The sequence below is a fragment of the Ambystoma mexicanum genome, chromosome 2p (assembly GCF_040938575.1).
Source record: "Ambystoma mexicanum isolate Mex_15411 chromosome 2p, UKY_AmexF1_1, whole genome shotgun sequence".
NCBI lineage: Eukaryota > Metazoa > Chordata > Amphibia > Caudata > Ambystomatidae > Ambystoma > Ambystoma mexicanum.
The window spans coordinates 1,252,800,161-1,252,824,500 of record NC_090923.1 but is presented as its reverse complement, the minus strand read 5'-3'; the positions used below and the strand labels follow the sequence as shown (position 1 = coordinate 1,252,824,500).

The 24,340-nt window shown below is 48.2% G+C and overlaps 1 protein-coding gene across 1 annotated transcript in view; it reads left to right on the top strand.

The window, feature by feature from the left end:
- Nucleotides 1–24,340, top strand: part of SMURF1 (SMAD specific E3 ubiquitin protein ligase 1) — a 1,020,511-nt gene that overhangs the window by 936,052 nt on the left and 60,119 nt on the right. The window contains exon 17 of the mRNA XM_069645560.1: nt 7,068–7,152. Coding sequence (XP_069501661.1) covers nt 7,068–7,152 — 85 coding nt within the window. The remainder of the gene's footprint in view (nt 1–7,067; nt 7,153–24,340) is intronic.

The following is a 24,340-nucleotide window of genomic DNA, read 5'->3' as shown; positions in this document are numbered from 1 at the left end:
CAACTGCAGTATTGTGCAGATGTTCGTTTGCCACAGTATGATATGTCTATTCCGAGGTATCGGAAGGACTCGGTTGCCCAAGGCACGGGTAATACCGGTAAGCGTTCCGTGGGGACCCTCGAATAATACCCTAGGGGGAACATGCTCGACTTGTCGGGATTAACCGCTATGCCGGACAATTCGGCATACTTCTGCATGACCTCCAAAACATACTGGAGGTTCTCCTCCGGATATTTTAGGTACAGCAGCAAGTCATTGGCATATAGGGATATCAAATTGCTCTCTCCTCCCACCTCGATGCCCACCAGGTCATATTGCTGTCTAAGATATACCGCTAAGGGTTCCAGGGCCAATATGTATAACATCGGGGACCAAGGACATCCCTGCCTAGTACCCCTACCTAGGCGCCACTTATCGGATATCACCGATCCGGTGCGCACCCTAGCCGTTGGCTGGCTATACAGCAGCCTTGCCCATCTGATATAGCCTGGCCCGAACCCGTATTCCCCCAGGACCGCGAACAGCCACGGCCACCTCACCGAATCAAATGCCTTGACTGCGTCTAAGGAGATCACTGCCATTTCCTCATCTCTTCTGTTCCCTTCTTCGATCACCCGGTGGAGCCGCCTATGATTATGGGTTATATTCCTGCCAGGGACATAACCTGTCTGATCCAAGTGTATCAGTCTGCCGATGACCTTGCGTAGCCTGTCCGCCAGGACCGCTGTCAGGATCTTACTTTCTTGGTTCAACATCGACAGCGGTCTGTACGACCCACAGTGTTGTCTCGGCTTGTTAGGCTTGGGTAGCGGCACGATCAGCGCCTCTCTGAGCGTGTCCGGCAATCGGCCTCCCTCAAATGATTCATTATACATCTCCAGCATAGGGGGGAGTATCTCTGCGCTATATGTTTTGTAGAACTCACTCGGGAGTCCATCAGTGCCCGGGGTCTTGCAAGTAGGCAGCCGTTTCACCACCTCTTCCAGTTCATCTAGCGTAATGGGACCATCTAACTCCTCCCTTTCCTCTGCACTAATTCTAGGCAATTCCATATCTTCCATTGTGTCCCTGATTTTATCCAGATTGTCTTCCCCTTTGTCCTCATACAGCGCTTTATAATAATCTAAGAAAGCAGCGTTAACCTCTTCCTGAGTGTGAGCCTCCTCCCCATTTTCCCTTTCTATCATCATGATCGGGGCCCTAGGGGTTTCCCTCTTATAAAGCCATGCCAGTAGGCGACCAGTTTTGTCACCGCCTGCATGCTGCCTCTCCATGTATTTCCTGTAGTTGAGGTCACAAAGCCGCTCCCAAAGCTCCGAGCATCGTTGCTGTAATTCGAGTACTAGGTCTGTGTCCCCCCCCCGCTCTGGTACATTCACGCTCCAATTCTTTCTCCACTTTCTCTAGCTCAGCTAGAACCCCCCCCTGAAGGCCCTTTGATTTGGAAATAGCATCGCCCCTCAATACCACCTTGAAGGCCTCCCAAAGTGTACTAGCCGAATCTACACTGCCCGTGTTCTCCTCAAAGAACCTTATAATCGCCTCTCTAATATCCTCTCTGAAGACCGGGTCTCTGAGCGCCTCCGCCCGAAGGCGCCATGTTGGTATCCGCCCTCTGGGGCGGCCATATTGCCAGGCCATCACCAAGGGCGAATGGTCCGACAGGACCTTCGCTCTGTATTCAATCTGAGTAGTTGCTATCGCCACTTCTGGCATGGCAAAGAAATAGTCTAGTCTCGTATGCAACTGTTGAGGGGCCGAATAATGAGAGTACTGCAAGGCAGTGGGGTGTTTCAATCTCCAGACATCTTCTAGTCCAAAATCGTCTAATAGTACCCGTAAAGCCCTAGCCGCCGGGGTGGGCCTGTCCACTTTACTGTCGGACCTATCTATCTTGGGGTCAAGAACACAGTTGAAGTCCCCCCCCCCAGATAATCGGTTCCTCTGCGCACGGGCCCAGGCGTGTACATAAAGTCCTGAAGTATATAGCAGTATTCTGGTTGGGGGCATATGTATTAATAATACTCAGTCCTCTGTTCTCAATCAGTGCCCTTAGTATTACCAGCCTACCCTCCGTGTCTACCTCCTCTCGTACAATTCTGAGTGGGACATGCGGGGCCACCCAGATCAGCACACCCCTGGCATAGGCCGAGTACGGGGAGCCCACCACCGTGCCACCCCATTTTTTCTTTACAAGGTCTAGTTTATGTTGGGTCAAGTGCGTTTCTTGTTGAATTAGGGCGTGCAGTTTTGCCTTGTGGGTGGCGCAGTCCGCCGTATTCGGGCCAACTTCTTTTTCCAGGGACTCTGTGCGCTCTGCCAGAACCCTAACGTCCTGTCTCAGCAGATTGACGTCCTCCTGGACCTCCCCAACTTTGAGGTCCAATGCCGTTTTTAATTCAGAGACAGCCAGTTCTAATTTCCACTCCCAGGCTGCTCTCAGGTCCGCAATCGCCGCCAGGATTTCTTGATTAGAGCTCGAAGGCGTCGTGCCACCCACGGCCGATGCATCTTTATTCTTGGTGGCGTCCGGGGACGTCTTGGTGAAGTCGTCCAGCGTGGGCTGTTTCGCCTTGGGTCGCACTGCCTTACTTGACATGGTTCTGGGGATGTGCAGGTCTTCCGAATGATGAGTGGGCGCACTGCACGCTGGCCTGGTTAGGTCTTCCCGCTACTCTTTTCTATTCCGTCTCGGGCCTATGTCGGCCATTTTGAGTCGCCCTTTGTCCTCAACGTCTCTCGACTTTTCTTCTCCAATCTTCGCCGCCGTAGCTACTATGTCCTCCAAAAGTTCACAGTGCATAGGTAGCACTTTCACACGCTGGCATGCGTATCGTCGGTATTCAATAAGCAGTCACACCGCACTAATTTGCCCGGATCTGATCAGGATCTCCGCTGGAACGCATCCTCCTACATGGCTCTCGTAGCCACGCCCTCGGGTTCAGGTCTATTTATACCCTACGTCCTATTGGGTGGTACGTAAGCGCCCCAAGAGGACGTCGATGGGGTCACTAAAGTGTCGAAGTTTTCCGAGGGATAACGCTATTTTAAAAAGACCGAGGTTCCCAGCCTGACGACGGGGAATATTCAAAGCATGTGAATCCATGAAAGATACCAACGCTGGAGAAATGGAGTTACAGGTAAGAAACTACTCCCTTACTCGTCTTGGCTTGATTGCATCAAGCTAGGCTACTTGCCACTTTTCTATAGTTGCACTGGTGCTAACACTCGAGACATGTTTTAAGTTGAATTTCTAAAATCTGGCCTTGTGGGCAGACTTTGAGACCACCCTAGTTAAAGTGAACAGGGAACTCTGAGGGGCTAGCCAAAACCCAATCAAGGTAACAATGGAGAGCAGCCCAGGCTTAGTGGGCTCAGGGGCCCTCAGCGAGTCCACACAGTATGACACACAATAATTCAATTTAGAAAGCAAGCATAAAACGGGCTTTCTGGACACACTGAAAAATGTTATCAAACAGGTAGTTTATCGCACAATACTCTGATTAGAAATATGCACATTCACTATAGTTTCATAATACACCAAATAAGTTATTCAGCAAAGCAGGTAAGTAGATGGGTGCAATAAAATGATGGAACCACATCATTAAGCCGTCCAACCCTTATGAAGATGTGGCTTTGTGCCCAGGAGTCACAGAAGCCACAATGTTTCTCACCAGAATGGTGCCTCTGGAGGTAAATTGCAATTTGCTTGCGTCAGTGATAGTTCAAAAAGTTCAACAATTTTACTAAAGGTGGTAGTAGTTTGTCATTTGTAAAGCACCTTTATCCCATTGATGTGGTCTGAAAGTGCTGTGGGTGAATGCCCCCTGGGGACTGAGGACCAGGTATGGTAAAGTTGTCAGGAAAGTTAGAATGTAGGTGTGCATTTGGCCAAAAATAAAGATGAGTGGGTGCTGTGAGCTGGTCTGGAGAGTGCGCGAGTGCAGGAAACAACCTGTCGATGAAGAAATGCAATTAACGCAGATGCCGACCTCTTCAGGACACTTCACAGGTTGGAGAAAGAATTCCAGCAACGGCCTCTGAAAATAGATGACAGCAGGCATTGTCCTAGTTGCTGTCACAAAAGCTGCTTCAGGGCAGGATCCCTCAATGCTGGGACACTGACATTCAGGGAAAAGGCGACTTGTGGCTCAAGCTGGCGACCACCAGAGTTCCGAGCTTGAACATGTAACGGCAACGCAGTCCACGAGAGTTGGTTGGTCCACCAAGCAGTCCAGGGACACCTCTGAGGGCTCCGAAGGGCGGGATCCTCAAGAAGGCATTGAGCCAAGTTTATACCACTAGTCCATGGCCTGAAGCACTCCTCACCGTCTTTGGAGATCATATAGTCGCACAGAGCTTCACTGGGTCGGCCACAGGAAGGGATGCTTGGCCACTACAGCAGTCTTCGGATCCTCAGCATGGTGTGCTTCTTTGAGGGATTCTTGGCTCACACAATCTGAGGAAATGGCGGCAGTGGTCCTCTGATCTAAAATCCAAGCTCAAAGCAAGTCAATCTTAGCAATGGTAAGGATGTACACAATTCAAACGACCAGTAGTTATCCAATCAGGGACAACTACTAGTTTCACATTCGTCCCACACCTAGACTTTCTGGCACCATGTATGTGAAGTGGGACTAGACATCACTGACCCGCGAAAGCAGCCGCTTTCCGAACTAAGTGCATGACCTTACAAGGGATTTCTTGACCTGGCAAGACGGGAAGAATGCCAAACAGCAAAGTGGCCAAAGAAGCCAGTGAAAAACGTGTGGCCCTGCCATTTTAGGGCACTATTGAATGTGCATACTAAAAATTATGAACAAAAGGTAAGCCTGTATCTGCTGCCACCAGCTTGTCTTTAGGCACATATAAAATAACCAGAAATCACAAGGGTAAAAAGCTAGGGTAATAAAAAAAAAGGTAGCCCCACTGCACTGTAAGGTGATGTGTGCAATGTTGGGTACAAGAATTCAAAAGGGACCAGTTTTCCGGTACTGATGATCTGAAGAACTGATAAATTTGAGTAAAAGAGAAGTGAAGCTGAAGGCTTTACTCACCTTCAAAAAGTCAAACCGGTTTAAAAACAGAAGTCAAAAGAATGGAAGTCCTTAAACTATGGGAGGTAAAGTTGCAAAAAGAGAAATATTTCCTAGCGTGCTGTTCCAGTGGCGAGTCTGCATCGAGATCAGGCTCTGTGAATCGGGTCTGTGTTCCAAACTGGTTGAGTCAATGGCTCTTAACTGGTCGAGTCAGTAGTCGAGACGATGCTTCGATGGCTTCCAGTGGGGTGAGCCTGTTTTTGGGTCGAGGCAATGCTTCTGTTGGATCGAGTGGGCGCTCGGGATGTGGAGAGACAGATGCTTATACAGTGGCAAAACAGTGGTCGAATTGTGGCAGCAAAGTGCTTCAATACGTCGAGTTAAACCGGAGGCGGCATGAAGGTGAAGTACTTCCTACCGGATAGTGACACGTGACAGGGGGGCAACGATCTACACTTTGAAAGACCCTTCCCAGGAGACTGTATTTGGCTTGCTTTTGTTTGCTTAGGGTAAGACATCTGAGATTTAGGTTTGTGAACACTTTTTTGTTTGTCAAGCATTGAAACATTTGTGTTTAAAGCTTAGTGTAGCGAGGTGGCTAAAAGACGTGTTAACAGTAAGTATTGGAACTTTCTGTTGGCCACATTGGATATCAGTTTGTAGTATAGGTACCCCAGAGAGGGAGGGACCAAGGACTTGTAAGAATGCATTGAAATGTATTATTTCTCACATTGGTTTACCAAGGTGTTGGACACCTGGAGAAAGCCTCACTTTGCATTGGTTCATCCTTGGCACTGTTTGCTTTAGAAACATTACTGCTATTTGTAGTCATTTCCTTGGATCAAAATGTTGAGCAATTTTTGTTACCACTAAAGAGCCATGTCTTTTTATGATAGATCACTTGTTTGGTTGCACAACAGGTAAAAGGAGGTTAACATTCTCGAGGGGTCATAGCAACAGTTTGGAAATATGTAGATTCAGTACTCAAAATCTGACACTCTAAACTATTTGTATAACTATAATAGACCAATCTCAAGTTGGAAGTTCTTTAGAAAGAAGTGTTTTTTTTTTTTCCTGAAACCATACCGTTGGAAAGAAAGGTTCCCCATGAATATAGCAGACATCTGTTATTTAATTTGTGAAATTCACGCAGGAAACACAATTCAAGACATCAGAAAATGATTGCTTTTAACGGTTAATACTAAATGTGCTCCATGTGATTGCGTTTTCCTAATATTGTATAATGGCTTTAGTGTCAAACCTTCTGAAGGCACATCTTGAAAATTCTATAGATTTGAAGTACATGCTCTATACGATATGCATTTATTTAAGACAGTCAAAATGTGACACTGCATTCAAGTACAAGAGAACCCTCAAATTCTTGTGGTGCATTATTTTCTACAAATGGCTAATCCAAACGGACGCACTTCTTGCTTGAGTGGGGTGCATGTCTGTGGGTGTGTCCTCTACATGTGCATGTTTGTACGGCCCAGGCTCTCCTTGCCGCTTCTGGGTCTCAATGCATTGTTTCCCACACCCCTTCTGGTTGACCTTGAAAACACTGGCTGCACAACTCCCTCCTAAAATGCATGCATTGGTCTTGTTATGCCTCCCCTCTACGTGGTGCCTCTGTGCTCCCCCCCCCTTAAACTCCTACTTGGTCTCTGGCTTCCGCTCTTCATGTTTTTACATTCCCTCATTAACAGCAGGAGCTTCCAGCCACGACCCTCCTCCACCCCCTCCATTCTTTTGTGCTCGCTCTGAGCTCTTCTGAGATTTACATTTATTTGGTGTATGGAAAAAGGTGTGATCAGTTTTTTCTATTTAAATGTTCACGTGGCTTTTGTCTTGCATCAAATGCGACTGCGCAGAGATTTATTTTAACTTCTAGTGAGTTAAGAGACTGCAGCTTTTCATTGCACATTTCATTAATGTATAGGATTTAAAGCAATGACATAAATGTATGGATACTTAATTTCTGATTACCTGTTTCTTAAAGTATATTCATTTGTGCGTTTGTTCTGGAAGGTTCTACAGGTGCTGCAGGACCTAGACTGTTCACCATTCACCTAATAGATGCCAACACTGACAACCTACCTAAAGCTCATACCTGGTGAGGATTCTGCTATTTTCCGAAATAATTTGTTTTTGCGAAGTTCCCTATTTACATCCCATTGTCAGTAAATGCCATTTCATTTAAACCCTTTATTTTTGCATCCAACTGCCAAACGTATTGGATATTGATCTAGGGACTTGATATTTTAACTTGTGGGTGTCATTTACATTCTCCTGTTAAACAGTGCTTGTTTGTGTACATTTGCAGTGCCCAATTGCTTTGCGGTTTCTCAAATAGGCATGACAGTCTGTCAGTGTTTGCTGTCCTTTTCCAGTTGGGCATCTTTATCATATACATAGAAGTATTTGCTTATTTAAGTTGCACTTCATAGAAATCCTTCTCTGTTTATGTAAAGCGGTCTTCCTACTGCAGCCCAAAGTCAAAGTGGTCTCTTGGTTCCTATTTCTTGTCACATACAGGTGAACGTTAAGTGCTTAAGGCGTCTCTGTTGCTAATTTAAAAAAAAAAATGGTAATAGCCTTTCTAATGGATTACATCCTCCAATAGATACCGCACCTTGGATATATCCCCCAGTGCTAGCTGATCTTTGGAAATCTTTCAACCACTCGAGGCTACATTGTGTCTCTGCTATGGTCCCCATCAGCACCGTTAACGCCATGGCTCCAGAAGTGAATAGTATATAGCACCCCATGACCTCAGTTTGTTTTTTCGCCGCGTGTGTTATGCCTGGAAACTGGTAGACTTTGGCATTTAAGCCCTGCAAGGACTATGGAGCCAAGACATCAGTGCCTTGGTCGCTGGTAGCCGACCATGAAACACACTATTGTGATTGTCTGGCCATTCACCCAAAGACTGTTTGGGAGCGGGCTCCAAAGCTTTATGATTCACAAGAGTGGCTCTGTATCCCCTTCTAAAGGTCCTGGCGCATATCCAGAAGTCGGACAGGGAAAAAGAGAATTGCCTTGAACTGCTGGATTCCGAGGAACCCCAGTTCTCTGGCAGAGCCTATAAAGGAGAAAACCGCAAGACCTCGCCCCTTGAGCTTTTCTCACCATTCCTCTTAATCATTTCTAACATTCACCCCTGACAGGTTGCCACCAGTAATGGCTCTTCATTGGATTCATCACCTGAAGAGGAAAGCCGGTACAATTGCATATAAACTCCTCTACTTCGGCCCAATAGGAAGATTTTTAAAACAAATGTTTGGCAATATTTGCAAAGGCCTCTGTGGTTCCTACCTTGGCGCCATTTACAGATGCCAGGCATTCACTGGGCAGCAGAGGCACCTCTAAGGACAGAAACCTCTTCCTTGGTGGCTCAGCCTCAGCTCCACTGAAGACAAATTCTGCTCTGTAGATCAGCATCCAATAATCTGTGCCATCCCTTAGAGGTGAATCCATGGTACTGAGTTACTCTACTTCAGTCACAGTATCGGTGCATACTCATGCAGGATTAGCGTGCAAGTTCATTCCAGCCTCTAGACTCCTATTTCTAGCTCCAATAGGGTCCTTTTTTCTGCAAAAGGGATTGTGTGCCTTGGGGCCTAGAGCTGTCATCTGGGGAGAGCATTGACTGGTTCGAGGAATTTTACTCCTGTCCTCCTTTGGGCCTTAGATTTCCATGGTGCCAGCAGCCTGGATGCATCACCAGAATTAGACTTCATGCAGTCTGCTGCTTAGGTTTATGCCAATCTTGCAGCCAATGGGAAAAATTATTACCGAGGTAGTAGAATACTTTGGGGCTGTCTGATTTTGACCAAGTCTGTTGCAAGTATGATTTCACAGGCATTCTTGCCCAGGGCCTGCTCATGGACAGTATTGCGATTTAATCCTGCTGTTACAAATCCAATCGAAGCATTTTGACAGAAGCCAAACTCTATTCTGGCAGTAGGCAGAGTTTATGAAGGAAAACTGGCCTTCCCTCTACTGACCTGCAGTTCCTTTCTACACATTGTACACCAGAGATTCTGGTGGTGCAAACCACCATGTCGGGATTTAAATCCTCTACCTTTCCTTCTCATCCTCCCATTAGGGAACACAAAGTGACGTAATTGGTAGGGAGCTATGTGGGTCAGGTAGTATGCCCCTATGTACAGTCAGTGCCTTGGCTAAACGTTCTTTATGGAGTATGATCATGAGAATGTACCAGCAAGGGAAAAGAAGGATGTTTTTAACTCCCTTCTGGAAGATGATAAAGAGGTAGTCCATCAAAAATTACAATCAGGCCTAGACATAGGAGATTGTGTAGTCAGATCTGTGGGCACGAGACAATAGTTCAGATACCTTTGTTTGCAAGCAAAACTCCTCTATTTGCCTTTTGACGGCACAAACATTTTGGGGCTAATGCTGACCAGTCCCTGGGGAAAAATTCCAAGAGTTGAATGCTACAGCCAAAGGTTTTAGTTTGACTCTGCAGCAGCTCACTGCCACAGACTCCAGTATTTCTTCCTCCTTTTAGAGATCATTTTGCCATTATGCATTTTGCCCACTGAGGCCAGGCAACCTCTTCCAAGCAAACTCTAATGTATTCCCTACTTCGGGTGCGGCACAGGGGGCCCTAGAAGTCTGCTCACAGCTGCCAAGGTCCCCACTGGGATCTTGCCTCACTCCTCTTCATTACGATGGAAGGCTCTCCCTGCATGTCAACGAATGGCAGTGCATTTCTTCCAATGCCTGGACACTGCAAGTAGTGTCTGAGGGATGCTCCCTTTCCTTTTGTGCAGCGTCCCCAGGCTCCCGACCTTTCTTGCACCTAGATGCTCTTTTGATGATCAACCTACTTCTGCCGAGTGCTTCCATCTTGCTGGTTCACACCTCGGAAATGTTTGAGCGTGATGCTACTCGGATCTGAGGTTGTCAAAAAGTTCTTTTAAAAGGACCATTTCAAAATACACCCTCACCCGGATCATTCAGGCTCTGTAATTGCTGGACTGGTTGATCTCGCTAAACCTCCCAGGTAAATAATGCCATGTGCCCATGCTTTCAAAACAAAAACTACCAGAGGTTTGTGTTTGGAGCTCGCAGTACCAATTCAGGGTCCGGTCCTTTCCTTGCCTCAGCCCCAAGGGTTTACACTAAGCTGTTAGCAGGGTTAGCCATGTGTCTTAGGGGAGAGAACTTTCATGTCTTTCCCTACCTAGATAACTGGCACATCCAAGTCTACAGATCTGTTGTCGGACTACCTGTGCCGCACTTGCCACCTGCTGCACTGATTGGGGTTTTCCATTGATTGAAAGAACTCGCACAATTCCTTCCCTGTTCATTTGTGCAGTTCTTTACACCTGCTCGGGTTGGAACTTTTCTCTTGAGGGCAGGGTATCAAATAGCAATAAGATGGCCACCTTTTCCAGAACCAATCTTGTATTCTGACCTCCGCCTTTCTCTGTCTACTGGCTGTCATGGAATTGTGCATTTTCCTGGTGCTGTAGGATTGTGTGTGAATGAAGTCTCTCCAGTAGCTACTACGTTGTCAGTTCTCAGAGTTCTTGGGCAGCAGACAGAGCTATTTCTGGTCTCTAACAGTATCACAGGACTACCTGTGGTGGGCCCATTGAGCCTACAAGCTGAGGGGAGAGACGCTACGGCCTCTTTGGCCTTAGATGATCATTAAGATCGATTTCCAAAATCGACCCTATGGGATAGATTTTGGGAGGCAACCCTATTATGATGAACAAGCAGACAATGAGAATTTAGCCAAACCCAATCAAAATAGGTAGCAAAGCGGCTAGGCTTAGTCTCAACAGTGGTGAGAGAGTAGTCCAGGGCTACAATGAGTTAACACACCAACATGAATAATTCAAGTTTGATAGGTCAGTACAAAAATATACCATGATTTACTAGGCTTTTAAAATGCGCACTAAGCAAGTAAAACCTCTATTCAAATGTCACACCCACACTATAAAACAGACATACCTGTCCTCTTTACAGTTTTAACTTCTTCAGATGATTTCTAGAACATTATTCACTTCCAACTTCACCTTGCAATTCCTCTTGAAGATAAAGAAAATTGTGTTGATATTTGAGTAGCTTGGTACTCAGAAAAATCTAGACAGGGAGGCGATTATTCTGACTCTATACCCCTCTGGGTTGGGCCCTCTGCGTTCACCATGGCGGATATGATAGCAAAGACACGTTTTCAGGAACTTGCTTGCAATCTTAAAAACATCTACATGAAGGATAAGCACGAGGAGTGCTTCTACTGTTTGTATCCTGACCATGGCATTTCTTCTTGCTAGTCGTATTCTAACAAAACCCTAAGAGGTTGCCAGAGGAGATGGGTAGCCAGGCTTGATGAAAGAATTATTGGCTCAGACAGTCTCCATTAGAAGCTCTGCCTCTGTTCACCCAAACATACCCTTGGAAAGGGCCACGTTTTTTTTTTTTACAAAGGGTGAGATGGCAGAAGGAACCCTCTGGGGAGAAACGGGCAAGGAGGGAAGTTTATGCACTGACTCGTAAGCGCTCCATTTCAGCAAAATCCTCCTCTGTGCTAAGAGTGTCAGACTGTGGAACCACCCTGAACATGAGACCATAGACTGGGAGCTTAACCACAATGATCACCTCGTCCACGACTACCTTGTCATTGCCAACCCAGACAGCAACTGGTTCATCGATCACCAGAAATTCAAAATCCACTCAGTCGACAAGACGCCCGAAGATTGCATATCCCGTGGCTGTGGCCAGATCTAATGCACTTTCAGCACCCTCTCCATTCACTGCTGCTTGTCAAAAGCAAGGCGTGCTTACTCTATGGCCATATGTCCCACCCATTAAAACAGAACTAGCTGCCATTCCCCCAGATGACGTTAATCAAATTGTTTGACTTTAACGGCCCAGAGGAGCGTGTTTCTGGAGGGAAAGGAGTTGTTATAAAATGTGCAGCTAATTCAGCCTCATACCTGCTTCACCTCAGCACTCGTTGCAATCAAACTGTGATGCAACCGCATTCCCCACCTCATTCAGAGGCTAACTACCTGTCATTGGACATTCCTCCTATGATGAAATCTGATGAGGGCTACATGCCAGTTCTTTTAAATTGCCGAAAGCTAGGAGCTATTAAACTGGAGCTCAATAGATACATAATGCACAAAAGTGTACTTTTGTCTTGTCTAAAAGGTAAATTTGCTGCGCATTATGTAGCTTTTGGTACCCTAGAGGTAGCTCCTGCCTACTAGATGTTGCCCGATACCCAAGAACTAGTTTTAGCTTCTACTGATCAAATCTCAATTTTGAATCCTGCTTAAGAGTGACGGGCCTCCTTAGGAGGCCAGAATCCCAACAGCACAAATCGCAATAGCTTTGGGGAAAGAACCGCTTCGGCGGGAAGTACCACTCCAGCCAAGAAGAGCTGACCCTGTCCCGCTTCAGGCCCAAGAAGTCTCAACCATACACGCACACAAACACTGATTCTGTGGTCTAGGCATAGCCGGACACAAACTCTGTGCACCATGCCGATAATTGACGATCTGGTGCTGGCTGATGGGCAGAATCTAGACTACCAGGCTATGGATGCTCTACCTGAAGACATTGGAACATTCCACTCTTCAAAGGCCAATGTTGCGAAAATGTTAGATTTGCTATTGACGGATCAAAGGAAGGAGGGATTCCTATACAATACCAACGTAGGGAGAAATCGGTTTCCTTTTTATCGCCATCATAAAAGTTATTTGGGAAGAATGCTTGGTAGGCATGAGGCATCACTGCATGACCCCTGCCAGAAGGGCTTGCTTAGACAAAAAATAAAGAGCACCTCACACCACTAAATATCTGTGCAAACACAGCTGAGTCCATAGTTTGTGGTCTTGTGGCAGCAAGGAAGAGGTCATCAACCCCTCTTCACCATATGTAGTCCTCCCTGGCAAATCACTCTTTCGCCACTGGCAACCCCTGCAATTTTGTTCTCTATCTGCAACCCTGCAACCACCTTGCCTGCACTTATTAGACACCTGTTGTCTGCACTTAACACCCACATTTGCCACCCGTTGGCCGTACTACTTGCTGTTTTTGATCTCATGTCCAGGACTTGCCAACCCCCCCGATCCCTGGCACTTTTCCCCTCCCCTCCCCCTGCACTTGCGCAATCTCAATGTCACTATGTCTAGTAAGATTGTTGTCTTTGTCCTCCCTCTGTTTCCCCTCCTTTGCCTCGTCGCACCTTGAAACACTTGTGTATAGGTGCGTTATAAATGCCATATCGTATATCTTTATCAAAGAAGGGAAACAGCTGGATATATTTGGCAAATCAGCAATTACTGCAGCAGTGACTGCAATCAAAGCAGCAAATTCCATGGCCGTTCTTGCAAGCTACGATGGCGAGCAATTGTACACATTGGGACCAGTCTTGGACTTTTTGCCAGAAAAGAAGCCGGAAATCTTTCATGGAAAGCCAGCTTCTTCCTACCATGCTAACAAAGCAGTGCTACACCTCCAAGTTTGGTTAAAAGCCACTAATATCAGACCTGATGTTCTGATCAAAGTGGTCGATTTTACCTTTTGACAGGAACAACACTTTGAAAAAATAAAAGGTGGAATGCACACTCGTGATTAAAACGGAAACCACACAATCCCTGCTTACCCTCCAGTATTGCAGGTCTTATTAGTCCTTTTGTTATAAACATTTTTCCAGAACCAGCAGATTTTGCCATAATGTGCCACTCCTGTTTCTACAAGGATTCCTCATACTCCACTCAAGAGCAGTGCAAGACGAGGTCCTAGGCCAATCGTAAAAGCAGCAGAGAGTGCAGTGCTTCACATCGGAGGGGCTAGTCATCCAAATAGGCTTTACTACTTTGGCCACCCACCCTAGCTGTTCCACACCCTAGTTGGAGGGGTGGGATAGGGGGGGGCTCATAGCATATCTACATCATTGGAAACATATTTCTACAGACCAATGGGTGCTTTCCATGATGTCCTACTGGCTTACTCTGGATTTTTTTTTTCTCAAATCACCAGTTAACCCCCCTGGGAAAATCTTCTGGACATTCTACTGTAGAAAGTCAAGTGCTGCGCAAGCGTGCCTTAGAGCGGTTTACAAAATGCCAGCATAATAAAGGCATCTGCTGTCATTTCCTGATGAGCAATGAGACTGGAGACCCATCCTGGGGCCTTAGATTTCTCAAAATCAAAAAGGAGGCTTCCTCTCATCCCAAGACATGGAGGATGCTTATTTTCTTGTCCCAGTCCACCCAAGACACTGCATGTTCCTGCGCGTCATGCTGACTGGACTGCAATCTTTGTTCCCTGTGCATTCCTTTGACCTGAAATCGGCACCCAGAGTTTTCACCAAGTACTTGGTTCCAATAGCCGGCCGTCTCGGGAGGAAGAGGATGCATGTATATTCATTCCTTGTCAAGTGGTTAATCCATTCACTTTCTCTGACGCAGGTAGAGCACCATACCTGACTGGTGTGGGAATTCCTGACATAGTTGGGCTTCTCCAATAACTAAAACAAGTCATCTCTTTCTGTCAAGGGTCGATTACTTTCTGGGAGCATCCCTCGACACAACCTTACTGGCAATACCCTCACAAGAATGCCTTTGCAACTTGAGTTGTGCAAACAGTAAAAGTGAGACTTCACTGGCATCAGTCTTCAAGTCTCTTTTGAGCACACTTTCGTTTTTCATCCTGCTGATCTGCAACTGCAGACACTTCATGCGCACACTTCAAGAGTTTCTGGATGCCAGGCAGCTACAGGTGCCAGGAAGTTGGGAAGGCAAGAGCCACTTGGCATCATCCTTCCGCTTTCTATGGTGGGAAACAGAAGGCAACTTATCGAAAGGGGTGCCGTTTATAGAACTGCAACTCAAAGTCAGTGACAATGGGCCATCCATGGAAGGTTGTAGAAGCTGGGTATCCTACATGGGGGCTGTAGTATCCAGCCAAAAAGACACAGCTCATGGAGGTTTTCTAGCTCAGTGCAGTCTTTTAGACTCAAGTCATTCCTGTTTCATCTTCAAGGAAGGGTGGTGATCGTTCTTGCAGACATCCAGACTGTTTTATATTGGGTCGAAAGGAGGCACGTGATCACAAGTGCTTTCCACCGTATTGCAGATGCTGTAGAATGGCTGCTGCCGCAGGCTGTGTTCCTTGTGTCCTGGCATCTCTAAGGAATCAAACTCCATTGCAGACTCATTGCAGGATGGCCCCAACCTGCTCAGGGAGTGGGAGTTGAACCAACACAAAGTACATTCTCCAGCATGGGGTATGGCATGGATTCAGATGCTTAGGAATCCTCTGTAAAAGAGAAAAGTTTAACTTTCACTTTAAAACTGTATTTCTACTCTAAACCTCTTGCTGGTCTGAGTCATACTGCCCCCATCCAACAACAGTCCTCTCCCTGGCCGTTGGGCGCTTTATAAATTCAAATAAAATAAATAAATAAAAATAAAATAAATCTTCGCATTTTTACAGCACGCTTCAGTGTTGAGTCCTCCAGTTGCTCGCCAAGCTAATTTTGTGCTATTTTGAATTTTTTCCATAACTTTTTAGAATTTTGACTGTCATTACTTGAACATCTTTGACGAAGGACAGAGCGTGACAGCAGGGATCCGCTGCCGGCGCAGATCTTCATCCACTGTCGGATCGTCATCGAAGTTTCGAGAAGACCCAGCCTTGGGCTTACTTCACGCCTTTCAGCCATGTCTGAGGAGAAGGAAGGCAGAAGCCTCTTCAAACTCTGCGTGAAGTGTGGATTAAGGAATGTTTTCGTGGAATATCAGCATCATAAATGCTTATATTGCCTGCATCCGGACCACGATGAGAATGGATGTGAGGTGTGCTGTGGTTCCTCGATGAAAACCAAAAAAAGCAGCTACAGCAGACTGTCGGCGCGCCTCAAATCGAGCAAGGCCACGGACTCTGCCTCCGGCAGGGTCAGACCGCATCTAGGACCAGCCGGTCTGAGCGTGATCCGCATCAGCCTCCACGGCGAGCCTGCCGACGAAAGGGGCCTCTTCTGAGATAAAGTCCCTAACACCGTCCAAACTTTGTATGTCAGCGAACAAACCGACAAGGGACAAGTCTGGAGAGGACTCGTCAAAGCTAACTAAGGCCTCTCAGCCTGCCAGGTCAGCTGATTCAATGATGGCTCCGTCAACTAGGGCGTAGACAAACACATCGTCGACTACGTCCGCCACGGCATCTTTTGAAGGAGTGGGTCAGCGAAGGGTCCACATTGACCCGGCAGCCTCCTGAGGGGGGGGGGGGGGAGGACTCCTCAACACAGCCCCCCCCTCCCACCGGTTCCCGTTGGAACCTCTTTGGTATATGGACCCAGCAGGGGCTGCTCCAGATAGACCGGAGCAGATTTATTCCAGTTCCAACGAAGGAGACGATAATCTTCCCGATGATTGCTACACAGATAATGAAGGGGGAGGATCTGGGTGCATTGAGCCTTAGTCCCCTGCTCACAAGGGGAGACGCATTAGACCAGACCCTATACCACTGGCTCCTTTCACCTCTAGTCTGAGACGTGCAGGATATTCGAACAACTCTGCACACACTTGTCACTGAAATCCAGCAGCACCGGGGCATACAACCCTAATGGGGTTGTATAGACTCTGAGTTGAGCCCGCCCGTTCGGAAGAGAAAGTCTAAGGTGGGCGCTGGATCTCTGCTTCTTCTGACCCATTCACCACCTTGTAGCGGCACAACCCCACCCGGATCCCCGGGGCTGACAGAGAAACACCACACGCAAACAAGCACCATAGGGCCTCCCCACCGGATGAAATTGGATCTCTTCATTCCATGATGTGAAGGGCCTCTGAGCTGTTTGTGTTCCAGAGGAGACTAGGAAAGAAGGATTCCCGTACCAGTGGCCTGAGTTGAGAAAAAAGACCATGTCCGTTCCCTTTCTGGACGACATCCCGGCGGAAGTCCAGGCGCTAATGAAGAACCAGAGTATGGCCCTGCCCAAGCGTGACAGAATATAGAAAAAGTACAGGTTCCCAGATTCAGCTACCAGGTGCTTGAAGTCTCAACCATTGCCCAGGAAGCACTCAACGATTTCATCATCTGTAGCCATGCTACCCCCAAACCAGGAGGGTAAGAAGCTGAATGCAATGGGCACAAGGATAATTTATACAGCAGCCTCTACCATCAAAGCAGCTAACGCCCTAGCCATTTTGTCCCGATATGACTGGGAACTATGGTACAAGCTGGGTCCTATTCTAGACCTCCTGCCAGAGGACAAGAAGGTTGAGGCGATAAAACTATTTCAAGAAGGAGAAGTGGCTTCGGACCACTCCATCACAGTGGCAGTGGACATTGCGGACACTGGTTTCCGCCAGATGGGGGACGAGCTATCCCTGCGTCGGCAAGGTTAGTTGAAGGTAACAAACTTCCACCAGGACGTTCAGGTTAAGGTGCTGGATATGCCATTTGACAGAGAAAACCTCTTTGGCAAGGCAGTCGACTAGTCTTTGCAAGCCATAAAAGCCGAAACTGAGAGGGCGTGCTCCCTGGGACCCTTACTGCAATGACTGTCGTACTTTCGTTCATCCAGAGGAAAACCCGCCAGATCTTCCGAGGGTTATACTACACCGTACCGACTGCCTTCAAGCTCCTCCATGCAAGAAGCGTACAGCAGTCGCTCTGAAGGCAGCGCAGGACAGCGTCGCCTGCAGGGCAAAACTCTGGAACCCAAACAGGCCTGAAACGGCCATGGCCTCGGGTACCCACTTATGCACCACAGTGGGAGGCCGGCTGGCGAAGTTTGTCAGCATGTGGAAAAAAGCACCACAGGCAGATGGGTGCTGGATGCCCTTGGACAGTGGCACACCTTGGAGTTCCAACGCACGTATCCTCTTACTCCACGATACCGCGACAAGAACAACACAGACCACAACTTCTGCAAGAGGTGCGGGCTATGTTACATAAAGGGGGCGATAGAACCTGTTACTGAGTGTCTCCGAGGCTTCTGTATATTCCAGATATTTTCTGCTTCTAAAAATTGGGGGTGGGGGTGGTGGTTGTAGGCCAATCCTGGATCTGCATCGTCACAACATGTACTTAGTCCCAAAAGTTCCTGATTGTCATGTTGCAGCACGTGCTTGGCCAACTGGAGAAAGGGGATTTTCTGACATTGTTGGATCTGGAGGTCTCCTACTTTCACACCCCCCATTCACAAAAACACTGCAAGTTTGCGGTTCAGGGTCCGCACTACCAGTAGAAGGCTCTGCTCTTTGGCCTGAAGTCAACCTGAGGGTCTTTACGGAGTGCCTGGCCCCGGTGGTAGTGCATATTCGTCTACAAGGCATCCACGTGTACCCTTACCTGATCGACAGGCTGGTGCGTTCCTGCTCTCATACTCGCGAACACACATCCAGGACCGTGCCTCTGCTGAAGGAGTTGAGGTTCTCCATAAACTTTCCAACGTCCTGCTTGACGCCATCTCAGGACGTGCTGTTTCTAGGTTCCTGACTCGACGCTGTAGCATGTTTGGCATCCCCGCTCCTAGGAGAGCGTGGTAGCCATTCAAGGCAAAGTGCAGCGCTTGTCATCGGCACATACAGCGATGGTGAGGTCCATCAAGTCGCTGCTGGGCATGATGTCCTCCTGTATCGGCCTTGTCCGCCTCTGTAGACTTCACTCTCCAGAAGTTCCTGGATGCGAGGTGGATGCAAGTATCGAAGACCTTTTGCGGACAAGTTTTCCCACAACGAGGAGTTCTGTCGGGCGATACAGTGGTGGGGTATAAGACTTCATCTCGTTCAGGGTACACTGTTTCAAGTTCCGCCTTACCAGGATACAATCACCACGGGCGCCTCTCTAGAAGGATGGGGAGCCCACACTGGACAGTTGCACGCCAGAGGCCTCTGGCAACCGGAGGAAAAGGGCCTCCACATCAACGTCCTGGAGCTTCAGGCTGTATTCTGGGCCCTCAAGTTTTTTCTACCATCACTGAAGAGCTTGGTGGTGAGACCTTGACAGACCACATAATCACCATGTTCTACATCTGGAAACAAGGGAGGACCCGCTCACCAGCACTCTCCAAGGATGCCCAGGATCTGTGGCTCTGTGCTATTCGGCAGGGTATGTTCCTCGTCCTTTTTCACCAGGTGGTCATCACAAACAGCATTGCTGACTCGCTCAGCTCGTAGTTGCGTTCTTGCCACGAATGGGAGCTTCGATAGAACAAGGTGGACATTCTGTTCGACAAATGGGGCAAACCCCAGAATGATCTCTTCGTGACAGCGGTGAATGCCAAGTGCCAGAAGTTCGCCAGCAGGTTCCCTCAGCCGAGGAGCATGGGGAATGCGTTCTCGTTCGCGTGGGAGGTACTGTTCCTGTACGCTTTTCCTTAGTTTCCACTCATGCTACGTATGATCAGCACACTCAGACAGTACCACTGCAAGATAATACTTGTTGCCCCAGTGTGGCTGAGGCAGATTTGGGGTCTTGACCTGCTGCGTCTGTCAGTGGCTCCGTCCATCAGGCTACCGCTGTTCCCAGACCGCCTCACCAGAGAGAGAGGGGCGATTCTGCACCGTGACCCGGAGTCGCTAAACCTGAGGGTATGGCTCCTGCAGCCCTAGAGTTTGGGGGTTATGCTTTACCTGCAGAATGTAAGGACATCCTGGCCAGAACCTCGTCAATGTTCAAATGCTACAACCATACATAGAAGAGCTTCTCTTTGTGGTGCCGGACTCAGAAGATTACCCTTCAACTTCTACCCGATTTTGCTTTCCTTGGCCGAGGCGGGATTGGCACATGCCTCTATCAAGGTGCACCTCCCTGCCATATCCCGGTACACCAGGTCTCCAGGTAGACCTCCCCTTGGTCGCACATGCTCGTCAAAGAGTACCTCAAGGGGCTCTTCAGGACTTTTCCACCAGTGAAGGCTCCAGCCCAGCTTGGGAGCTCAATGTAGTACTAAGCTCATGGGAGCTCCTTTCCAACCTATGCATCAAGTCCCGCTCACGTTCCTCTTTTGGAAGACTGATTTCCTCGTGGCTATCACCTCGGCCAGGAGGGTCAGGGAGATCCAGGCTCTGTTGTGGAAGCAGCCTTACTTGTCTGTCTATGCTTCAAGGTTGGTACTGCGTACACACTCCACCTTTATGCCAAAAGGCACCGTCGGAATTCCGCCTCAACGAACCTTTGGTGTAACTAGTCTTCTTCCCAAATCCGTTGTCGCCAGCTGAGAAGGCCTTGCATTCACTGGATGTTGCTGGTGCCTTGAAGTTCTATGTGGCGCGTACTAAATTTTCTGAAGACTTCTCAGATGTTGACCGAAAAAAAGGTATGTGGTGGACATGGTTGGCTTGGTACAGCAATGGCTTCTATGAATTTTGAGAAAAGCAATGCTCTGCTACATTCCCCCGACTCTTGCAGTTAGGAAAGCAGACATTTTTTGTAGTGTTTTACAAAACAAGCAATACCACAAGCCAAACACTGAGCCATGGTACACAGGAGTTTTATGCTTACGGCCTGAACAGACGCACTTAGCATGTGTAAATCTGGAAAACCAATGTGGTGAGGAACAGCAAGCATACATTTTTTGAAAGTGCACAGGCAGACCTTTGCAGAGCGTAGGTGACTTGTGCAGGTTACAAAAGTGTATGGTGCCTAAAGCAGCGACTAAATGTAGGGCAGATTTGGGAAATGAAAGGGTTGTGTGACAAAGAGCACCAGCAAATGGGTCAAAACGTTATGAAAACCGCACAAACACAACAAATGTTATACCTTCCCGCGTTCCCACACGTGATCCGGTGAAAACAGTACCTCACATGTGTGGGTGCACCTACCTGGGCGCCAAGGGGAAAGCCTAAAACACAGGTAACCCCAAGTCTGTTCTGACAGCTGAATTTCACACTTTGTCCAGACGGGCACACCATACAGATATGGGCCTCGGGTGTGCAAGCCACCAAGGAAAACAGGGAACCCCGTGCATTTCCGAAAAGAGGACACCCGTGGAAATCCGCAGAGGTCCGACTTGCGCAAATCGGCCCATAATTTATTACCCAGACACCCTTGCAAAGTCCGAAATGTGGGAAAAAGACTCATTTTCCGTACATTTCACTCGGCTCACCCATCGGAACACGCCGCCAACAACACATGGCCTACCGTCCCGCGTTCCCACAGGTGTCCCGATGAAAACGGTACCTCACATGTGTGGGTGCACCTACCGGGGCACAAAAGGAAAAGTGTAACCCACTGGTAACCCCAAGCCTTTCTGCACAGCACATTTTGTTCATGTGGCAACCTACAGATTTGGGCCTAGGGTGTCGAAACCAGCAAGGAAAACCAGGAACCCCATGCATTTCCCAAAAGTGGACACCCATGGGAATCCACACAGGTCTGACTTACGCAAATCGGCCCAGAATGTATTACCCAGAACCCCCGGTAAAGACCCACATGGTAGAAGGGTGCCCAAGGCCAGGGATATTATCGCCGACTTTGCTGGAGCCCTGGCTGACCTGCGTTACAGCGTATCCCCACCAGGGAGTCCCAGCAGTGTGCCAATACCTCCCCAAAGGGTAAAGCTGTAATTCAGCCCAGCTGCAACTCCAGGACGGTTGGTGATGTCCCTGGCCTTGGACAACCATGTACCATGTGGGTGTACCGTCCCCTAAGCACAGCAGCAGGAAGATATCTGCCTCCAGGCAGGCCTGCATGAGGTACCCCTGCCACCTATTTGGGGTGGGGGCGGCCCAAAAATCGTGGGACAGGCCCCCCAGTGGGTGGGGCAGTAAGGTTTGGGCACCCCGGGGCTAGATTGGCACACCAATGTGCCCCTCTGCACCAAGGTAAGTTTAGTAAACAAAGAAAATAAATCAAAATGGCAGGCTACCCTTTAGCGGGGGCTGAGGGCCACCTACACCGCTGGGGAATGTTCTAATGTAGCCCTCCCTGGGGGCAGATAAGGGGGCGGGGGGCTGTCCTGCACTCCTCCCTGGGCTCAGGCGTCCCTTCCTAGGAGCAGATATCTGGTCCCAGGGAGGGCTGCATGACATGGCCCCCACTCCATTGTGGGTGGGGGAGACGGGGTCACCACCCCGTCCCATTAGAAAATTCCCCGTCCCTTTGGGGTGCCACACAGCCCCCCCTAAAATGTGTTCCACCATTTTCCATTTTTTTCTTTGTTTACAAAACTTGCCTTGGCGCAGAGGGGCACATTGGCACACAAATCTGGCCCCATGGTGCCCAACCCTTACTGCCCCACCCACTGGCTGGCCTGTCCCACAATTTTTATGGCCCAGCCCCCCCACCCCCCCAAGAGCTCTGTGCCCGATCCGTGAACAGCAATGCTGTCACACAAGGTATCGCTGGAAAGGGGAGAATCTACCCTTTCGAACGATACATGCCTCGATCTCCGGCTTGAAATACAGCCGGAGATTGAGGCAGAGGGAGAGGGGGGCTCTTACCTTCTCGCTTCACAGCGGCAACCGAAAATGACTGCCGCTATGAATTTATTTTCAATTTCATGTCAGCATGCCTTACGCACGCCAATGTGAAATTTAAGGTAATCCAACCCCCGGGCAGTGAAGGGGACCTCCCCATCTCATAGCCCGGGGGTTGGATTACAGTTTTGTGCGATCCCTGCTGTGCAGGGAGTGCACAAAACAGAGTGCCGAAAAAGACGAGGTATCTCGTCCTTTGCAACAGGGAGGGAATCCCAAGGACGAGATACCTCGTCCTTGGCACTAATAAGGTTAAGATACTTAACTGTAACTATTGTTCTTCAGCATGGGTCTGGCATGGATTCACATGCAATTCCCCCTCCTTCCCTTGTGGCTCTTCCTCGTTCATACTGCCACTTTACGTGCTTACCAGATATGAAGATGGCCACCAGGGGGTGGCGATTAGGGAGAGGACTGTCATTGGATCGGAGCAGTATGGCCCAGAGGACAGTGATTGGTTTAGAGGAGAAATGCAGTTTTAAAGTGAAACTGTTTATTCTTTTACCGAGGATTCCCAGTCTGATGGCGGGGAATATTCATGAGCATGTGAATTCATGCCAGAACAATAGTTACAGGTAAGTAACTTAAAACTGGAGGAGCCAGCAATGAACTCCAGTGAGGGTTGTTGGAGATTCCTACAGCAAGACACTCTCTGAGAGACTTTCTAGAGAACTAATTGGCTGAAAAGTTCCTTTATCCTGCATCCCAAGGTGCTCCAAACAGCTAGAGCAGACTATTATCAAGCTGACCAACCTATTGTCATAGGACGGGGACAGATTGTTGCACTATGATCCATCATCACTCAGCCTCAACTCTTGGCTGCTGAACGCATGGAGTTCTGACAACTATACATGCCTCGTGCATGCAGGCAAATTATCTCCACTGCCCAAGCTCCTTAGTGTCTTGAATGCTATGACAAAAAGTGGTAAAGATCTACTATCTGGATTGATGCTTTCAGTCACACAACAATCACATGTCGAGCTCCATGTGGCAGCTACTTCACAGTACACTCAGACTCCAGGTGCAATGGCCTCACAAGGTTGATGCAGACATTGGGTATATAACCTGGACGCGTTCTTAGTCGCATTGTCAGCCAGAACAGCTACCGAGTTGTAGGTTCTGTCTGTTCAAGAACTTTTCCTTACGTTCGATAGGAACATTTATTCTACTAACTTATCCCAAATGTATGCCCAAGGTTCCTTCCTCTTTCCGCCCCAATGAGCCGTTGGTGATTCTGGTTTTCTTCAATACACCATCTTCTGCCTTCAGGTGTCTGCATTCTTTGAATGTCAGAAGAGTGCTTAAACACTACCTAGACAACGCCAAGTCATTCCACCCGTCCAACCAATGTTTATTGCATTTGCTCCTACTGGATCTCATGGTGTTTCTCAACCTAGAATCGCAAGATGGCGGTCATCCTACATTGCCTATTGCTGCATGAAGGCGGGATGAGAGCTCCCTGATGAGCCAAGGGCACACTCTTCAAGGGTGATCTCTTCCACAGCAGCCTTCCTGGCTGTGGTGTCCCTCCACAGCATCTTCCGGGTGGCCCCATTAGAGTCCTGAATACCTTTTGAGGCTATGCTGCATCGAAATGAACACAACACAGAACTACTCTTTTGGGCAGGCAATTCTACACATGTACGCATGCTGTGCGCCTTTTAACTCCTCCTTCCTTTCCAGTGCTATTTTTCTGTATGCTTTGCAATCTATTCAACAACATTTGAATCAATTAATCTATGAAAGATCCAGTGCTGGAGAAGGAGATTACTTACTTCCTCCGACCACACTTGAGGCTTAATTTTACATGCTTTATGTGCATTA